Raw genomic sequence first — 21,669 nt, 5'->3', positions numbered from 1 at the left:
AGTTAAATGAAAGGAGGCCATTCAGCCCATCTAGTCCATTTGGTAGTTAGTAGTTAATTGATCCAAGGATCTCATCCAGCAGTTTCTTGAAAGAAACCAGGGTATTCTCTTCGGCAACATGGCTTTATAGCGTATTCCACTCTCCCAAAAAATCATTCTTCAAGCCAGATTTGAACCAGAATTCTCAGGAGTTTCTGCACTACAGAAATGCCTCCATTCTGCCAGCTCTTGGAGGTACAGTACATGTGCTTCACTTTATGTTTTCTCTTACACAGAAAGACAATTATATTCACTACTGCTCTGTGAGTTAATTCTTTTTTTAGAATTCCTCTTTGGTTTGTAGGAGTTTTAAAGTATGAAAAATATAGCTGCTTCAACCATAGATCCTTTTCAATACCATCAAACACTGAGGTTCCTTTTTTGTTTGCCTAAATATAGAGTTCCTTCAGTTAAATATACAGCTCTCTCTAGTCCATTAAATAAATCCACCCATCTCTAACCGACCTATTCATTCTCAAACACAACAAATTCAAGTTGTGTTAAACCTGTCTGTAAGCTGTTTGACGTTGTAGGGAAAGACAGCATATCCTGTTTACTTTTGCTGAAATGGGTCTTGAACTCCTGCGACCTTTAAAAGCTCTGTGGCTTTTGCATATCTGCAGTTCTACTTATGTTTAATCTGTACGATTCTTAAAGTACATTGAAACCATTAATAAAAGCAAAGCTATCAAAATTATTAATTTGTAATAAATTAAAATTAAAGTAACTTAAATGCACCTCCTGTAGCACGGCTCAGACCTAGTACAGAGGTGGCAAACAACTCACATCTATTCTCTACCAGTTTTTCGTGGCTTTTTTTAGAGTTTTATTTACTATTTTTTTCAGTTTTCTTGGGTCTAAAATTATACTTCAGAATCATCAACAAAGAAACAAACAAGGATGCATTCTCAAGTATTGTCTGTAATTTACATCCATGATTTTTCATTTTCAGAGAAACACATCTCTGTGTCTCACAGTTTCAATGTAATAAGCAACATTCACGTTTCTGTTTCAGATTTTACTATTTTATGCTTTGAATTGGATTGGAGAATTTGCTAAATAATCATAGCAATAAGACATTTTAGACTTTTTTCCAGGGTGGTCTGTGCATTTCAAGATTCCCCTAACCCCACATTACAGCACTTCTTCTCTAAGCTTACTAGTCCTTAGAACTTAATTTCAAACATACCGTATCCTTTTAGAGGAAACTTTGATATGAAATTGTCTCTGACTGACACTAAGTAGTGCTCTGTTTTTCTCAAGGACTACTTCTAAAACCAAAACTTTGTCAAATAATGGAACATTGGAATATCAATTTCATTCTGCAAGAAATTCTCTCCTGATAGGCAGACCTATAATTTGGAATGGGTGAAGGAGATAAAAATTACTTCACCAATTAGGTAAGAAATTTAGAAAAAGCAGATTACACAAACCCAGGGTGAAATTTAGCCAGGACACCAATGTTAACACCCCTACTTTTATAAACAGTACCATAGCATCCCATAAGTGGTCAGGACTTTGGTATAACATCTCATCTGAGAGACAGCATCCCTGGTCACCATTTTGGGACTTTGGACTGGAAATTCTGGTCCAGAGGGAAGAGGGACACAGCAGCAACCTGACATACCCTGGCCTCCTTGGTCTTCAATTCTGGCTTGACATCTGAGATCTGACAAGATCAGGCTACAAGGTGGTAACATCGTATTAGATAATGCACCTAATACTACACTCCATTCTTTCCATTACACAATTAATGTGAATTAGCTTACATTTTGGTCTTCCCTATGAGTAGCTCCTATTATATCGATGTCAAGATTGTCTAACCAGTGATTGGCTGAGCAAAGGCAACTAATAATCCCTAAAGTACAAAAGAACATTCTGCACATGCAGAATTATTGGTGTACACAATGTCAGTCTGACATTAGCCATGCCAATAGTACAGCAGACCAGGTGAGCAGAACAATTCTGATTGCTATCTCTGAGTAAACACTAGCCAGTGGAAAGTCCCTGCTGGTATCTAGATTAGTGCTGCATCCTTAGCAATCTGATAAGGAAGTGGTATTGCTCTTTTGCTTTGTTCTACAGGGCAGTGATACATGCATACTGTATCCAAAGATCCAGTAGCTGCCAAATATCCCTGTTGAGCTCTGGATCTTGACTGCTACCACCAGTCAGGATCATCCATGCCTGTGGTTGGAATTCGTGTAATATGGAAGAATAAGGACAGGAAGAATATCAGTGTGAGTCATGGTAATTTTCTGATTGCAGATGCAATGGATATATTTGGGGTTGAAATCTGAGTACATAAATTCTGGTGGGGTTTAAAAGAAGATCTAAGCTTGCAGAGTCAAAAAGCTTGCAGTGCCTTACATTAGATTTTTCTAGATTAGTGCAGCATTCAACCATGAAGTCTTGCATGAAGTCATGTCATGCAACAGAAAAGTCAGATATTCATAATGGACTATAAATCTGTTCTTGAAGACATTACACACGTTTAATTAGTGAACTGCTTCAGTTAACAGTGAACAATCGGTTAACAAAGCATCAAAACTCATGTGAAACTGTTCCTCTGACAAGTCAGTCTTACAAGGCGGTAGATGTGGTCTTCAATGGAATGAAAAAAAGTGTCTTCTTAAAATCATAACACATACAATGCATAAACAAGTACATCTGCCTTTGTTTTTTTTGGTACAAAAGAACTGAGGAGAAGCATTGCTAGAAAACCTTCATAACCTTGAGATTGACAGATGGTCTCAGCTAGTCTATTGTACATCCATGGATTTTCTACTTCTTTGAGAATCATAGTACTGCTCTTTTATTAAGTGATATTTTCTGGATTCTACCAAACATTCTGTAGTTTTCCTCACCATTAGTCTAGCAGTTTTCTCTCAAACAAATTGCCTTTTGTTTATCCATTGTACATTTAGATAATTGATTATGCAGTGTTTCTGTTTAACCTTCACTGTTTAATCCTTTTTTTTTACACTAGCAGGTTAGGTAGAAAGAATCTTTTTGTTGTTGTGTGCATTTCCTTAGAAATCTGGTCAGTTCCATATGATTCTTGTGCTTTGTAAGATTGTGTACTTGCTATCATAAAGAAAATTACAGAACTTATTATACAGTATGAAGATTACTGAGATGTCTGATTCATGTCCAAAATATTCTAACATGACTAAGGACAAATTTGTGTCACTTGTCTTATTCATATATGTTATTCAAAAATAACATTTATTTCATGTACTGTACATTTAATGAAATAGCTGTTATTAAATGTACAGATCAATATTCTAATTTAAGAACAATGTGTGGATATTTCAAAAGACTATTTGTTATTAGCTCTTTACAATTAACTTAATAAAGTGTGTATAAAAACGTATTTTCGGTCAACACAATTTGGGAGTTTTGTAACAGCTGCGTCTATACAGAAGAATTTCAAGTACAGTGTATACTGATCCCATTCTTTCCTTTACAGAAGACAAAACTGGTTCAATACATGTCTTATTCAGATAACTGTCTTCTTCCTGTTTTGTTGAAGTATTTAACTTAGTTGGAGAAGAGAGGACAATCATGTTATTATGCTATTTTGTTTCAATGAGAAGTAAAGTGCTGGTGTAGTGCTATTCTCCCTGATTAGGTTTGCTGTTGAATTTGAGTGCACCCTTCTTAAATTAAAGTGAAACAGCCCGATGGAATTACCAGCAATTATAGTCCAGATTTTGGCAGCATTGAAAGAGAATTTAATTGTGTTTTTCTTATGTTTCAGACTATATTCAGAAGATATCTTTCAGCTTCTGATGATAATACCTCTATGAGCTAAGAAATCTACCAAGCTGCTTGTCTAGTGAATTAAAAAGCAGGGTGCAGGTTTCATTTTGAATTTTGCCAAATGTTATACACAAGTGCTTATTTGTTCCCTTTCTGTCGCCACAATTGTAGGGGTTTAACCAATTGCCACATTTCAGGTGGAGTCTGAAAAAATGTAGCCACTGTGGCATCTTTAAGGGACATCTATCCTTTTCATTTCACCATGTTTCATCAGAAAAGAAAAGTGGTCAAATAAAAAGGGTAGAGGGTCCAGAAATTGGTGGTCGGATTTACTTCCTTTCTAGATGCAGGAACAGTTACACGAGAAGCCCTCGAAATGGCTGTCTTTTGACATTTGGCCATCCAGTGTGAGATATGTCAAAAGGGACATTCAATTGCTCTTGCTCTTGCCTTTAAATGACTTTGCCAACCAAAAGAGAAAGTAAAATATAAAGGTAAAATCAAACCTTCGTTGGTTTTGAAGTTTGAACAGGTTAGGAAGGAATCCTCTTAATAATAAATCTATAATACCTTTTTATGAGGAAAATAACATTTTACAAGAATGTAAACTGAAAAACTGCTGGATATCCACAGTAGTTTTCCAGTTACAACTTGCTCACTTACAGTACAGAATATAGACTGAAAAAAGGCTGAAAATTACAGTTAGTCATAGTTTCACTACATTTGCACTGTGGTTTGTTCTAGGAAGTCTAGGAAGGTTAGATGGTTTGAGCCAGGCTATCCCATTTTGCCGCTGTGAATTCAGCTCACATGTAAAACCAGCCCGAGAATGTTTGAGTTCAGCCGCATCCTCGCCTCAATAATTTGGCATATTTGAATTACTTAGATTTGAAAAAAAAAGACAAAATTGGGAAAGAAGTGAGTGGTTTGCGAGCATTCTTACTAAACATTTCAGCCTCTAAATGGGCTCTTTCAAATTGTCCACCAGGATGAGGTAATGATATATTAAGATATCACGAGACAGCAATTCTCAAAAATGTTGTATTTCATATTATTTTTCAAGTCAAAGGCGTTGGTCATCAAGACAAATTCTATTAACTGGTTGTTCGCCATAGAAATGACAGATTGAACAGTGGAGTTGATGCTCATTTTTTTACAGAAGATAGTAAAAAAGTACGGTGAATCATTACACAGCCCTTAATTGCACCAGAATTTGATACATAAACCATCAGCCACAATGGAACTGTTGAGTAGTCCCTCATCATTTCTGCACCTGAGGAACAAACATCATCCTTCAGCCTGAGTAACTGTTGCAAAAAGCCAAGCTAAAAGATACTGAGGTGTTTGAGCCTGCTCCCTGCTGAGACATGCTGAGTCTTTGAAGGTTGCTTATTTGACTCTGCCATGGCTCTTTTCCTTCCAAGTGACAGTTCAGACATTCCTGGAAACTTCTGCAAAGCTTTTCAAGTGAAGGCCTGCACCTGCTATAGATATACAATTCCCTTCAAGACCCTTGCATTCGAGAAATTAACATTCAGGGTATTCAAGGAAAGAGAATAGAAGTATAGTGGCATACAAGTTAAACACCTAAAAGTAAATATAATGAGACTTAAAACAATACACTAATTGTATTTCCTTTACAAGAAAGTGATTGAGCATCGACTGTGAAATAGTAAAAGACATGGACATTAAACATAACACACACTTCAGTATGACTTACAAAAGGAAAAATCTCATCGATTTTCAAACTTTAGGCTCAAGAGTAAAAGATTCCATTATCTGACAGATTTAATCTGGAAAAAGACTATTGTGAGTAGTGGAAAAGAAAAATGGAGTTCATGTTCTTTCACTTCAAAAGGGGATTTGGAAGATGGAATCTGGAAGATAGGTAAAATCAAAAACCTGGCCTTATCGTTGTCCTGGAGAGAGAAATCTGCCTGGAGGGAGGAGAATGACACTTGTGAAAGGGGGAGAAAGGTCAGCATCTGGAGGTCTGTGTCGAAAAGAAACAAACAAGCATTTGCCTCACTGGAGCAGCAGCAGTAACTCAGGCCTAGGGAAAGGCAGCTGCGGTGAGTGTTCTCCCAGGACCCAGCGTAAGCAGTGGTGTGTGAAAAACCCAGAGGCAGCAGCCTAGAGATTGTGTCTGTGGACCTGCACTGATTCGAAACCTCAAGACATCATCACTGACAAAATGTTGGTGCTGTTTTCTTCGGAAACACAGACAGACAGAACAGTTTCCCTGAAAAATGTAGCAGTTCTTAAAGTGAAGTTGTTAGCATTTTACTTTATTTCTTGTGATACTTCATTGTACCTGTACTCATTTCTTTCAATGTCTTTGAAATATATGTCCACACTGAACTGTAAAGCAAATTCTCCAGAAGGTGCAGTGTCATCGGCAAGGAAAAAAGAAAGAAAAATTGAAAAAAAGAGCTAATTGGCGTGTCAGAAACTATTGGCCGAAATAACAACATCTGGGCCTGCGCGGCAGAGAGAATGTGCAGCGGCCGGTGCAATGCGGCCTTTGGGAATTTCTTCCTTTAGAAAACTCCCTCGGAGCTGGAAGCATGCCAGCGTGTCCAGGCAACAACCTCAAACACCAGGAAACAGACTGGGGGATTCCGTCATTTCACTGGAGAAAGAAGGAAAGCATTGAGGAGAGACAGGAAAGGAAAGTAAAAAAAAAAGAGGACCCACCTCCCTGAACCCTTGGTTGAGAGCTAAATTTATAAATGCTCCATATCCATACATGTGTACATACCAGTCATTTATCTGAAATTCACAGTGTAAAAACTGGTTTTGACGATGCTGAAACTATTTAAAGGCTGCTTTTTAGGGGAGTATTATTTTATCCTTAATTTGTACTTTCAGATTAAGAAGTCCAAAAAAACAGTTATTGGTAGTTTTAAATCATTTTAAGAGGTTATAACACATCATCCTATGAGCAAAAATGTACACTATATGCACATGGAGAGGGACAATGGCTACATAAAAAAGGGTTTAGTTACTTAGACTACAATCATAGAAATTGGGTAAAATGCAAAACAAAAAAAAGGAAAACAGTCCAGTGCCAAAGCATTTTTGTCATATTGTCTTTGACTGGACCGAAAAGTGCTTCTCTAATGTGTTGGACATGTTTCAATGCCAAGTAAGTCTTCTTACAGTTCTCATATTTCTGTTTGGAGCACACTTTAGCACAGTGTGTTAAATATGTTACCTACAACATGTGGTCAGTTATAATTAGGCTGGCAAAGTGAGCATTTATGAGCGTACCCAGACTGTTTGCTTCGGTTCATTCAAAGTGATTAAAAACAAGAAAACAACTTCACCGCCATGATATTACAGAGGAAGCAGGGGATGCTTGCAAAGTTAGCTTGTTGTTCAAACAACTGTTTCCTAGAAACTGCACAGTACAGAGCAATGAAAATTAATACACATACACATGAAACTGTGGAGAACATGTTCCGATGGACAACAGCAATACACACCATTCATACTGTACACACCGTTCTAACATTACTGGACTTGTCTCCACTAGATGCACACAGCTCATCATTATCACAAATGGTGATCATCCATACTGCAGAGAGTGTTGTGCAGCTTTCTGACTTTATCACTGGCTGTGGCCAGGTCAATAAAGAGTGCACCACACTTATGAATGGCTTCAAAACCTCAATGTGGCCAGTAGTCAGTGGCAATTTGTGCTTGCTGCAGTGTTGCTTTTAACCTGCTTGTTCATAAGGGAATTGCTCCAGGAGTGGCTCGATTCTGTTCAGTATGAGGTGATGGGACAGTTTGAAACAGACTAAGGGGTGGTAGCAGAAGCTCTTGGGATCTGTTATTAGGTTTTTGAAATTTATGATTTTCTGCAATATTGGCTCTCTTCCAAAGGCAAATAAGGCAAATACTCAGGATGGTACCTTTTCATTCTTCAGTTTTTCCAGTTAAGACCTTGCACATGACCTCCCAAGACTTCAGATGGTGAGAAGTCGTGAGTAAGGCCTCATTCAGCAGATGGGGTGTTCATTATCTGCTTAAGTGTTTTCCTGACTAGGTGAGAGGAGGCTCCATCAGGGTGCCAGTATTTTTTTTAATGTGGGTATGTGCAATGGAATCTAGGGTGATGGAACAGGATGTTCGGGTTTTGCCTGAATTTGGAGCTTGCGTGTGAAGTTCATATTTTCAATCAACTCCCACAATCTTGTTCTGCAGATATTATTATCCATTTGGGACTTTATTTAGGATGCTAGACAGGAGACATCCATGTCATCCATTCCTAAAGTAGATGTATGAAAGAGAAGACTTATTTCCCATTATAAATGGGCAAGGAATTGCAAGCACAGGTCAAATCAGGCCCTAGAAAGGCAGACATAAAAATACTGTATATCACGATTAAAGCCATTGTAACTACTGAAGGTTTTGAGAGATAACAAAATCATAAATTGTCTCAGAATGGAAAACTTTCAGAAGGCGAAGGGGAAATGATTAATTTCTTAAATTAAGGTTCACTCAGGTGTTTACGAAATAAAGTTCTCAATAGAAAGGGGTAATATACATTCACTGGAAAACTGTTAAAGTCCATACAAGAAAAGTGTTCACCAAGGAAAATACCAACAATGTGGGGCTAGTGGAGGAAAGACTAAGTTCTATATTAAATAATATTAGCAGTGAAGATGCATAAGTGTTACAGGTACACAATGTGTTTAAATCACCAGAGCAAGATGGTATGCTACCAATGCCACCAAATTAAATGAGAGATGTTATTTCTGAACCATTAGGAAAACCATCACTTACTGTATGACTGTTCCACAAAAAGATTATTTCCCAAACTGAAAGGGGTAATCCAAGGTCATGCAAGTACAGTATGTGGACTGACAACTGGCTAAAAAATAAAATGAGTACAGAAAGGTGTTGAATACAGAAATTGGGGTGGAATTGGGGCAACCAAAGTGATTGGTATAAGGCCTGCTGTTCTTCCAATTTATATAGATAACATGGATTTTGATATACGATAATTAGTGAAGTTTTCAGTTTTACAAAAATAAGCTGGTTAGAATGCACTGCAGAAGTGACAAACTAAATTCAAAAAGACAAAATTAATGACTAGGGCAACACTTGCCAAATGCAGGTTTCAAGACATACTGTATATAAATTTATATCAATAGATACTGTACATAAATGTGTATTTATGTGTAAATATACTGTACAGTGTATCTACTGTTTAGACATATACAGTTGGTAGTGTACTGCATGTAATAAAAATAAAGTATTATTAAAAATACAATACCAAATACCATCTCATAAAAAAATAAAACCTGACAGCAGGTACACATTTGGGGAAATGAGCACATTTAAGAAGCAAAGATTTATATTTAAATATTCTGATCCCTCTACTTCATTACACACTTATCAGTCAATAAATAGTTAATATTTATTAGTTAAGAGTTAATGAACAAAGAAATCATTCTGTTGTATTTTAAATATTTACAGTTTAGAAATCAGTTACAAAGGGTTTTTAGCTTGCTGAGTGCAGGTAATAAAATGTTTTTGGCATACACCACCTTTAAATCATTGTAATAGCCTTCGCTGTGACAGTCCGAGCAGCAGCAAATGAACCCATTCAGTCTCTTTATACCATATCATTACTGAATTTGCTACAATACTGAACTAATAAAATAAAATGAAACAAGAAACCGGCTTTAAATTGAAAATCACAGCAATGCCAGGGGGTCTGTTCTCTTTCAAAGGAGATTCTTTTTCCTTTTGTACTGTAAGACCTTCTTCCTTAGACAATTTGGACAGAGCTCTCTGCCACAGCGCCAGGAAAGAGTTATCTGTCAATGAATTATGTAAAGCACCTTCTTTTTAAGTCATAATTGTAGTTTAACCCTTTAACTGCCTGATAAACAGGTGCAAACACATTTTCATCTTACTGTATCTTGATTTTATTTGTGGCATTTGATTGTTCTTTTACACTTGGTAAATGGAATTTGTTCATCTTTTTTTTATAAATTACATTCCTGCAAGACAGAAGAAAGGTTAATCTTTAGGTTGTAGTTATGTACTACTTCCCAACTACTGACAGCCCAAAATGATAATCTAAAAACACCTGTTTACTTTTTACGGGCTCTTTAAAGAATCCAAGTAGACATAAATGTGACAAAACTACATACGTTTGGAGTTTGCATATTCCACTGTATCTGGATGATTTTCTTCAACTGTTCTGGGTTCCACCCAGCTCCCGGGGGGATACTGGTGTGATGAATTGCTGTCTCCAATTTGTTACTGTGTGTGGGTACTATGTGATCACTCAAGTCCCGTCTGGGGATGGCGTTTTGCCTTGCACCTGACAGTATTTGTTTGGGAGAGATTTGTTTGGGTCACAAATACCTGTGACCTTCACCAGAAATAAGAGTTTCTGATAGGTGTTTGTGTGCATATGTACAAACCACTGTGGCATTGATGTCGTTCACTGTGTTGGAAGCACAGATGTAAAGGGTATATCCTGATATTATGTGACTAAAACTTGTTAAAACAAAGGTTTGATATAATGTGATATAAAAAAGGCTCAAAACAATATGTTATGTATTTTTCCTTCTTCAACAGGACCCCAATAAGCAAAAATGTGTCCCAGACTAAAAGATTAAAGCAGTTATATACAGTGAGGTGATTATTCTTAGAAATCTATTTCAGTCTCAACTGAAATGCTCAGCTGCAAAATTTAAATTTGCATTAGGGATTCATCTGGAGCTTAATACTACATTTAAATAATTTTGTTGCTGAATAATGTAGTTGTCCTGGACTCCTCTTCCTAATAGTTTCTTTTTTGTGTCGTATTACAAAAAGCTTCATGATCTAAATATAAATCCTACACAAATATCCCCGAATAGAAAACTGAGAAGATTCATACAAAACAGCAGGATTTTGTATCTTAACCATCTGTGTCAGGCCCTACACATCATACAGGGCCTGACTCAGACTCTCAGATGATAGTACACATCTTGCAGGTGCATCAAGAGTACAATGAAAACTGGCCAATAGTGGTGGGCTCAAGGATGCTTATTTTAAAGTGTCAATGTATTTTAAACAACTTCTGTTTTTGATTGTGGGTAGTCAGTTACTAATGGTCCATGTGACAATCATCTTCCTGCTGTCTCTTTATCAGCTGCAGGCATACAATCACATTGCTAGAGGGAAGTTAAAAAAAGATTGTTGCTAAACATACAATCTCAATATGTCCAGACAAGCCTAGGACAGCTTCCAGAGACTCTTCATTGTTGACGTTAAGCCTATTTAAATACGTTGATCTATTAATAGCTCAGCAGAAGAGAGAAGTCTGAAAATTCCCAGGTCTCAGTTTTTATGAGTGGGTACTTCTGTCCCTCTCAGGAGCACTTCTGAGTTTACTGAGACCAGGATGATCTGTGCTTCTATACTAGACTAGACTAAGCAGTACCTTTGCGTGAAATATTTGAGTGAAAAAAGTCACCAAAAGCTGCGAGTTGTGGCCTAGTAGTTTCATTAAGATTTATATCGCTATTATACTTGAATGTAAAATTAAGGCTGAGACACAACAGCAAAAATAATTAATTTTAATTGTATTTTTCTGACTTTAAATGTGCAAAATCTACACCTCTGGGCATACTATCAGCCTTTACAGTTTCCTTCTCTAAAGTAGACATCAACTCAGTCTCTATATTGAAGTCTATATTTGAATATTTTCAAAACATAGCCATTTATTTAAATGACAGCTGCTAATTTTCCTTTTGTTAGTTACTGATATGGTAGGGCTCTGAAATGGACTCCATTTTCGAATAAATAGCTATGGAGACACTAAATGTACATTCAATGTTTAATCTGTGAGCTTCATAGAACAGAATGTTTGAGTTAATTTATTAAAATGAAAAAATCTGCAACAAAGACGCATTGGTTGGTTTTAATTGAGGACACCAAAAGTATAAAAAATAAAATTTAAGTATTATTACACTTATACTGTTAAGCCAGTCTGTATTTTGTATTTATCTGACAAACTTTTAATCTTTATTCATAGACCTCACTACGCTAGACTCTATACAGTGATGTGTACCATAAGAAAGCAAACAAATTGTAACAGCAGGCACATATTTTCCAGTCTGCAATTAATATATTTTTATAAGACCAAGTAATAATGACTTTGTGTCAAAGTGTTTATGAAGATTGTGTTCTCATTAATCATGTAAATATAAAATAAAGTCTTAATTTTTATTGTTATAAACAGATGTGTTGTGACTGGTATTTCATTTTACCAATCAAAGCTCTGTTACTTTGTGAAAGAGTGGACACTTGTAAAGAGTGTCCGCCATCATAGTTAAATTTTTGCTTGATCCCAGGCTGAGGATGAAATTACATATAAATATATATTATAGGACATTTCCTACACAGTTTAATACATGATGGTGGAATATGTTTTTTAAAAGCAATTTTTGGGATACACTCTTCTCATAAGGATTTCTGTATTCTACATCTTTTATAAACCTGCAAAAAAACAACCATAGCAATAAAAAAAATATATCCATAATCCATCTACACCTAAGAGTCTCTTTTGTGAACATTGAAATCTGTTCACGATTATTTATATGTAATAATCTTCTATATCAGCTGCCAAGTGGTTTTTCAGGTTCAGAGAAGCCCAAAGTTTTATCACCACCTTTATATCCAAATGAATTAGTGTCCAGCTTATTAAAACTGTCACGAATTACAGAGCACTGGAACCTAAATGCTGATAGTGATATTGCTAACTACTGTATAAACCAGTTCGGCAGTAATAACACTGTGTATTAAGCTAGAAATGGACAAGGGGACTGCCTTGCTGCCCAAGAGTTATTACACAACTTGAAACAGATTGGTTTTATAGATTGGTGGAAAACAGAATGGCCTTTCGTTACACAAGTTTTCCTAAAATGTCTCGTTGCACAGGGGAATGTCTCTACTAACCATTTTCCTTCATAAAATTCCCATAAATGTTTTCAATGAAAAACAAAAACATATGTGTTAGAGTTCAGACTAGTTTCCTCATTCTTACTTCTTCTTAGCTACTACTGTATTGAAAACCCAAATGGCAGAAAACATAAAAGACTATAAGATATTATCTTGTTGAAGGAAACAAATGAGAGGAGTCCAATTGACCCATATTTGCTTTGGTTTGCTTTAAACAAACAGACCTCTGGGTTTGTGCCCATAATATTACACTAATAACAAGCAGTGATTTATCTTAAATGAAATAGGTAAATAATATTACATCTCTACACAATTGCCCCATGTTCTGTTTGAGAAAAATACAGATGTTGAGAAAATGGAATTGTACCCCTCTCCTGATGAGTGACTTGTGCTACTGGTAGAAATAGCTGCTTAAGAAAATCTCACACGCAGATTGATTAATTAATAACTAAGAGTAAAATAACAACTCAGAATGCTTTCTGTATGAGAACAAAGAGACAGTCAGCCCCAAATTCAAAAGGATATTAGTAAAATGAAACAAACTGTGAAAGGAATATTAATAGAACAATGCTGTCCCCTCCCCCACTATTTTTCCTTTTGCAAAGATGGAAAATATGCAAATAAATACCAACTTTTATACTCTGAAACTAACTTAAACTGAATTTGTCCCAGTACGCATGGTCACTTGAAATCACAGAGTATGTTCTTATTCTAAAATGATCACATGCATGAATGAGATTATCGAAAAATAAAATATAAATGATATTGAAGTTATCATTTATTCTAAGCTTAACTGAAGTTCAAAATGGCTTTATTTCACTAGACAAATAAGCTTTGACTTTGCTGCAATACTTTTGGTGAGCAAGGTATACAAATGTTGTCATAATAGTGATCTGCAAAGAGGATAAGTTTTTTACCAGTAATGAAAAAAAGTTTGTGAATTACAGAACCAGGGTAATCTGGCACATTAATTTTCTAAACTGAAGTATAAGATAGCCAGACCAAGAGGTACTGTATAGAGCTAAACCATAACACAAGCAAATATTTTATTTCATTCTCGTCCAGTCTCTTTGCTGATGTTATAACATTTGAGGTGTTTGTGAGGAACGAAGATGAAATCCAAAGACCAAGAGGATTAGACTCTGAAGTTAAATGAGATCAGTTTGTTTTGTTAATTCTTTAAAGATTTCCAATGTAAATGCAGGGCTACTACCCTGTCAATCAGACAGTTCTGGCAATATACTGTACAGTACTGTAGATCAGGCAATACTGCTCTCTTACATGTGTTCAGCTGTAACCTGAAGGGAGGTTTGTGACTTCTTTCACTTTTTTTCAGCCATTGCTTCATCCCTTGGCATTCTCTGATGTGTGGTGAAAGGATTTTCCATTGCAGCATGAAAAAGGAAAACTCTTCATCTGGCTACACAAATCTCAGCACTTGTCTTCCTCGGTGGCTTAACTGCAGATGACAAAGTCTCGAAACATTTCTCCCCCCCCCACCTCACTTTTGAAAACATTTCGGTCAGAAGTGACAAGCCATTCAAAACAGTTTCCCCTCTGCTAATTTGATACTAATCTGCAAGCAGTGCAGCAGGTGCCTAACATAAACATTACTCAATAATTAGTGTTAGTCTACTGTCAAGGGCAAACGCACCTGCCATTTTACTGCAAGAAGGCTCTAATTCATACTAATATTACTGCAGCTTAGGACACAAAGATCATGCATTTATATACTGTACACAATTGATTCTACTCAACAATTATAATTTAACTTTTGTTTAAAATACCCAAGGAAGGAATACTGTCTCTAATCACCTAGTGGGTGATGTGTCTCCATAGTTCTGATATCCAAAAGAAATTCTCTAGTCTTCAACAGAAAGTTCACAAAGCCATTATGAAGTGAAACTGAAGTAATACATTTATGCAGTAAGTCTTGATGACAAACTTAAATACTATAGTTTCCAAGTGACCTTAATGCTGTAGAAATATAAAATCATTGTAATATAAAACATTGTAACAAAACTAAAGAGAGATTGATTCTTGTTTCTAATTTGCATGTGCTTCTAATACTTTTTTTTTAGAAATTCCGAAGGCGTTAAGGAAGCAAACACCACTATATATATATATTCATTTTCGTAAGTGGTTAGAGTATCACTCTGACTATTATGCTTAAGTGGAGCATGTATATATTTCAATAGTGACGAAGATTCTTACTGTAGCAACTTTTGTTTCAAAACGAGTAAATAAACAACTTCGGCGGAGTCCATTGTATCAGTAGTCCAGAAAGACTCAAGCTATAATCTTTGTTTTTTATATCTTTGTAAACAAATGTCTTTTACGCTACGACGGGACTCCAGCAGAGTAAAAGGAACGGGTCACTGTTCAGGATCGCCAACGATAGCCCTCTCTGACTCCAGCCGCAGCGTTTCAGTCCTACGGCTCTAATCTCTGTTCCCTCAGTTAGCTTTTCGGCTGGGAGCTGGCAGGGAGAGGGTATAAACGTCACTAACAGAGGGCGGGGAGAGGTTCTGGAGGTGTTTTCCAGCTTTAAAAAGGCAGGAGTCTACTCTTGACAAGCTCTGCGTCACAGTGAGACAGAGTCACTGAAAATCTCAATTACATTATCACGAGAGACAGCAAAACACTCCAAACCATTCCTTGTCTTTTAAGAGAGGCAGCCACTCCGCTAAACTTCCCTGCAGCCGCTATGCCCATACATATCCCCTGTTCTTAAATATCAGTCTTTTACTGTCACTTGGACTGAAGGCATTTTTTTACTGTTTTTTTATTATAAGATTTTTTGGAGTTTTTGTAAGCCTTAACTTTCCTATTTAAAAAAAGAACAATATTTTTAGACTTCTTTAGTAGAAACGGGATCTCGGAAACTATACCAATCCTTTGAGACATTGTTACTACCGAGAAAGGAGACCTGCCGCTGATTGAATGCAGGATAATAGCTATCTGAGTGTCTCTTCAAAGTTCACCTTCGGACCACTCTTTTCTTCATCTGTAGGAAAGGAAACTTTGGAATTGCATTTATTCCCGCCCTACACCACCATGAAATCTGCTGAGGAAGGTAACTATGCTATATATATACATAAAAATATCTGTGCAACTTTTACGGTTTACTGTTACCGATGTACAGTAGCAGAGACTTTCGTAATGGTTTTAGCCAACCGGTTCAGAATTTCTTGGTTCACGTCTGCAGGACGATTTACTGTGAGTTAATTCGCGACAACTACTACAGAGGAAAATGAATTAAAATTAGTAAGATTCCCTCAGCCCAAGTGTGTGATGCTGTGGTAGACCACTTGTCTCCCAGTGCAACCGAAAAGGCTTTTTTTTTCTTACGGGTTATTGCCTATAGGTGTCTCCTCTGTATAACTCATAGCGCGGCGTTGTAAATTTTACATTACAGCAAAGCTTAACAGCAAAGTTCTGATGTAACACTTTGTAGAAACCATTTGGAAAAATGCAGAATCCACTCAACCATCGCTTCTCGTTCAGTTTCACCTTAATGTGTCTTGGTCTGAGGTGTATGAAAAGTAATAACTAATAGAGGTTGCGTGGGTCACTATACGTAAAATGTAATTCATGGGATGTACTGTAAGTGGACCAGCAAGCTTAGACTACTCATAATGCTACTGCTACTTCTACTACTACTCCTTAATATTAATATTAATAATACGAACACCTTAATTTCCCGGGGATTCCTGTTCAGATATTAACTCCAAACTGCTCTCCCGAAATGAAAACTACATTGCTGTTGTATTACCCTTAGATATTAGACGTTAGTTCTTTACTGGAAGAAAAATGTGTGCCAATGTGTGGAGAGTCGATTAAAAACCAATTCAGCTTCCTTTCCTCACTTCTTTTATTTCGTTACGCGCTTGCACTTGTTGACTGGGAGGTCTCCTGAGTGAAAAATCGAGGCGAGTGTAATTTGCTAGTCAAGGTACTGTACCTACTGTAGTGCTTTAATTTTCCACAGACGTTCAGTGTCGGTATCCTGCCTCTGTGCTCTGTACTCTGCAAGTCGAATAAACCGGCACTTGTTGCTGCATCACTCAAGGTTTTGCCAATTTGGCATCGTGTACTTACGGGGTGCCCTGGGAGGCTCCTGCGATTGCAGGGCTATAGTTACTGTACTGTCGTTTTACTGTACAGTATGTGCAATTTTCACCACCCTAATTGTAGAACTCCCCCCCCCCCAAAAAAAAAAAACAACAAGATTTTAATTATATGCTGGATTACAAAAAAAATGTTTAACTTTTGCGTAAGAAATTGGGCTGCAAATGATGAAAACCTTATCAGTTACTAATCTTAAAATCGCCAAAGAAGAAAAATCAGGTCAGTGTGCTCTCTTTAATTTGACTGTATACCTTTCCTGTTACTTTAGAATATATACTGTCTACTGTATGCTGCGAAGAGGGTAGCCAATGGAATATTTCATAAAAGATTTACCTCCTGCCTTTTTAATGCATGCAGGAACAGGAACTCTGACAGCACCACACAAGGTACAGTACATGTATGAATGTCTTCACAGGTACAAATACACTTAAATAAATGCATTGGAGTGACATCATCCAATGAGTTTTTAATGCAGCTGTTGATGTCATAGACTCTAGGAGGGACAACCTATCATTATTTTCAATTGCTGAAATGTTGACTTGTAAGTCTTATAATTGATAGCAGACTGGGGTACTGGCGACTCCATCCCCTTGGCTGGTGGAAGCGCATCATCACTTGATATAACCAGCATGCTGACTCCAGCAAGATGTTGATCCCCCCTACTGCTTTTGTGGTAACTTAAGGCTATATGAGAGCCAGACTCCAGTGGTTGAAGCCTAAAGTCAATACTGTGATGGCAGCTTCACCAGACATCTTCCTATTTAACTGACAGCCAAATGCTGTAGGGATGTGAATGGTCAGATTGGTATCAGTCGGTCAATCAGTCAGCATCCTTCTAAATTAGATATGCTAAAAAACCAATATACTAATCCAAGCCTGCAATATAATTTGAAAAATCTGTATATTTTTTTCAAAAAGATAACACTAAAACTCTGTTCTGTAGATCAGTCTCCCAAGGCATTCTACAACATTGAACTTTGTCTTTATCCATACTGTAATATTTCTTGATGGCCTAAACAATAAGATACTTTTTCCAGCATTCACATAATCTCTTCTCCTGAGTCTACCTGATTTTGTGTTCAAAGAACGTCGACCCTTTTGCTCGGCCCTGAAGGTTGCCTGAATAAACAATTTTGTTGACTTTTGATTTGCTGTATTCCATTATGTTAGTTGCCTGTGTAATTCTTAAAACAGTATTTGCAATATCATGTGGTCAAATCAATAAGATAATATAGCATCGGCGTCAGTGACATCTGTGCTGTGATGGACGCATACTTCTCATAAGAAACATATTGAGAAACCCTCTGCAAAGAAAACACAACCTGATTTTCTTTGACAATGAAAATGTGTTAAACTCTTTGTAGAAAATAGCTGACCATGGCTGATACAGTTTTAATGATACTGTGGTATCATTCACAATGCAAAGAGCTTAACACAACATAAAGTTAGGATCTGATCAAAAAAATATTGAGTGCTGTCGTGAAATGAACTGCACACTTTCTTGAGGGCTGTTCTTGTGGATTTGTTATGCAATTTGCCATTGGACAGTATGTTAAAATATAATTGTGTATTAGTTTTATTTAATTTGCTACTTTGGTGTGTGGGTTTTTAAAAGTACTTTAAAACTGTTTAGAATTACTTTTTGGATAGGGCTCAAATATTTATATATCACAGAAAGCCTGAAGGAACTTGAAAGTTGTTGTTAAATCATTAGACCACTTTTTCTGCACAGAATCCATCTGTAACAGAATTGGAGTACATACTGTATATACATGCAGTTTGATTTTCCAAATTGCAGATGAGTGGAACAGATTCTAAAATTGGTTTATTGGATTGCATTTCATTTTCTCTTAAACATATAAACAATCATTAACACGGTCACCATAAAAAATCAGCTAATCGAGCAGAACAGGGAAGGAGAGAGGGAACTAAGAGAAAAAAGATGGAGAAAACACAAGAGCCATCTTTATAAGCTCACAGAAAGGATTCTTCTAAGACTAAAAATCACATATTGTGTTATTTATAAAAATAAATAATTGGAGCCATATAGTGGGAGCCATATAGTTTATTTTTACCAGTTTTAGATGGTGCAAGACATCTCCCTGTGAGTTTGTGTAGGCGGGTCTGATACAGTAGTTTCCTTCACAATCTGTCTGAAATACACCGGTCAGTAAATAAATGCACAAACAAACCACATGGTCAGAGGCCCTTTCGCATTTCTTTACATACAGTACATCTTGATTGAAGACACAGAATTAAAGTGGACGTGCTGGCTGTTAATTGTTGAATTAAGGGCTCACTATTTCTGAAAGACTTTGTGTCAGATATGTAAGAAATGTTGCTACAGTACCTACATTTGTTTCATGCAGTTGTGAAGAGAAATATCTTAAATCTAATTTATTATTGCTTTGCTTTTCTTGTGCCCAACTGAATAGTTTTTACAGGATCATAGTGGCATTTTACGTGCGGTAGAACCTATGCATGAAAGTAGTACAAACCTAGTGCAACAGAGTGTACAAGGCATGAATGAGATCAGGTTTTGTGATTAACAATACAATGTCATATTATAAATGAGGAAACTCATGTCCACATGCTTGATGATCACTAAGGGGAAAATGTACTTTGTGTATTACGCAGGATGGACTTCAAAAGTGTTGATTTATGAGTTACTAAAATAGGCTTTATAAGGCTTGACTTTCTCTTGTGTAAGAGAAAGCCTTTTATTCAAAAGTTGTATTAATTATGCATGCATGTAATCAGAAGTCCTCATGCAAAACAGGGATGTGCTGAAAGACAAAACATTTTTATGCTTATAGCTAGCACCTGTCACCAGGAGTTTGAAACAGTTCACACTCTGTACAGTATATTGAAAATGCGTTGATTCCAGTGTGTGCATCCTTGCTGCACAAACTTGCTGTTTGAATCTCCATGCTGTACAGTATATAGATCCAGGAAAGAATATGCTTTTGCAGAGCACTCAGTAATTAGCTAACCTAATAGATTGTAGCACTGCACTCTAAGAAACTCAAAAAGTGAGCAATTCATAAAGTCAGGAACCTGGTTTATTTATGTTTCTGTTTTAAACAATTTCTGTGTGTAATGCTTTTCATCTAGTGCATATAAAATTGGGATTCCTAGAAAAGTGAATGTGTGAGAGAGAAAAAACAAACAGAAAAGTATTGTCCAACTCCTTAGCAGAGGGTTTTCTTTGTTATTGGGTATCTATTACATTTAGAAGATAAATTCCATTGTTTTTATGTTATAGAAAGAAAGGATAGAACTGTGAATTGCATCATTTGGCAATGTGTTGGTATTGCAAGTAATATAATGGTTCCTTTCTTACTGTGGAATTTGAAAATACAGTACATTAAACATTCGCAGTATAGCTTTCATGGATGTGTATTCACTTTGGCCCATTTGTTACAATTTACATCCCTAGTTGTAGAATATCATCTAAAAAAGTAAGATTTTTTAATAACATTTAAGAGCATTTATTTGGTTAAGGTACCATTCTGATTTTAGATTAGATTTAAGTCTAAAACAAATAAAAGAATTATCCACTTACTGGCCAAAATATTAAGTTAATTTACTTAAGAGTCTGTCTGGAATCCGTAACCCTATAAATGAATTCACAAAGGTGTACAAAGTGTAGGCAGTTGAAATCCTCTGATTTGATATCCTTCTCAGTAGTACAGCATTGCACATCTGTGATCTTTGAGTCTAGTAGTGCATCAAGTCTTTTAAATTATCTGTAAATTGGATTGATTGGGGCTCAGTATATTGAAAATACATATTTAATTTGGTAAAGTACAGTAATTAGTTGATTAGGAGTAAAGGTGTGATTTTCGTGTGTTAAGTCAACAAGTCTTGGTTGACTTACCAAGAGTTCCTGTAACACACAGCTTTACCAACCAACAAACAACTTTCCATCCCAAGCCTAGACCTCTATTCTACTTAAAGACTCCTGCTCCTACTGTACTCCTTATCACGCTAGAATTTAACCCACATACTAGTCACCCATATTAGTATGATAATTGATTAATAAGGAACTATACCAATAATAGTGATATAAAGACACCCCATCATTCCTATTGCTTGATTAAAAGAAAAAAAGAGCACCTTCTTCTGAAGAATGATGTATTAAAACTCCTGTTTGTGGGAAACTAGGCACTTTTTATGTTTTTAAACAACTTGTTTTTTGAGAGGATTATAACAGCATTAGAAACATCCCCGGTACATAAAACAGTATTGGTATTCTGAATTTTTGTGGTCCCAAGATTGTGTAATGCCATTAAGAATGTTTTTCAGTTTGTCTGAAGCACCAGAATTTCGTAATTCTACAGAGGCCTAAATTTCAGAGCAGGTGCACAACTGTCTCTGATTCATGTAGTTGAGCCATTAAAAAAAAAACACAGGGTTCAATCTGATCAGGTAAACATTTTACAATTAGACTATTAAAATAAAATACACCAGTCTCACATATTATATAGTATACCAAATTAGAGAAGACTTCAGCAGTTTATTGTAAAGTTCAAGGGAATTCTCCTTTCTCTTCCTTTTTCCATCAGACAAACTATCTACATCTTTGATAAACTAAAGATAGCTCTGGTTTCCACAAAAGCTTTTCATATCCTCCATTTGCTGTGTAAGAAGGGAAACCTATGAGCACAAAATCCATGTTTACAAAAGAAGGAAACAATCACACCATGATTAGTTACAATGACTCTTCTTTATTTTCTTAGATTACTTCCACACACC

The 21,669-nt window shown here is 36.3% G+C and overlaps 1 protein-coding gene across 3 annotated transcripts in view; it reads left to right on the top strand.

Moving 5' to 3' along the window:
* The first annotated feature begins 15,355 nt into the window (after positions 1-15,355).
* nfatc1 (nuclear factor of activated T cells 1) overlaps positions 15,356-21,669 on the top strand; it is a 105,466-nt gene continuing 99,152 nt past the window's right edge. For all 3 annotated transcript variants that reach the window (XM_015357733.2, XM_015357731.2, XM_069194971.1), the window contains exon 1: positions 15,356-15,856. In XM_015357733.2, coding sequence (XP_015213219.1) covers positions 15,724-15,856 — 133 coding nt within the window. In that variant the 5' untranslated portion in view covers positions 15,356-15,723. The remainder of the gene's footprint in view (positions 15,857-21,669) is intronic.

Source organism: Lepisosteus oculatus, chromosome 10, assembly GCF_040954835.1.
Source record: "Lepisosteus oculatus isolate fLepOcu1 chromosome 10, fLepOcu1.hap2, whole genome shotgun sequence".
NCBI classification, from domain to species: Eukaryota; Metazoa; Chordata; class Actinopteri; order Semionotiformes; family Lepisosteidae; genus Lepisosteus; species Lepisosteus oculatus.
Note: the sequence above shows the minus strand (reverse complement) of the source record. Positions and strands in the feature narration are given on the sequence as shown.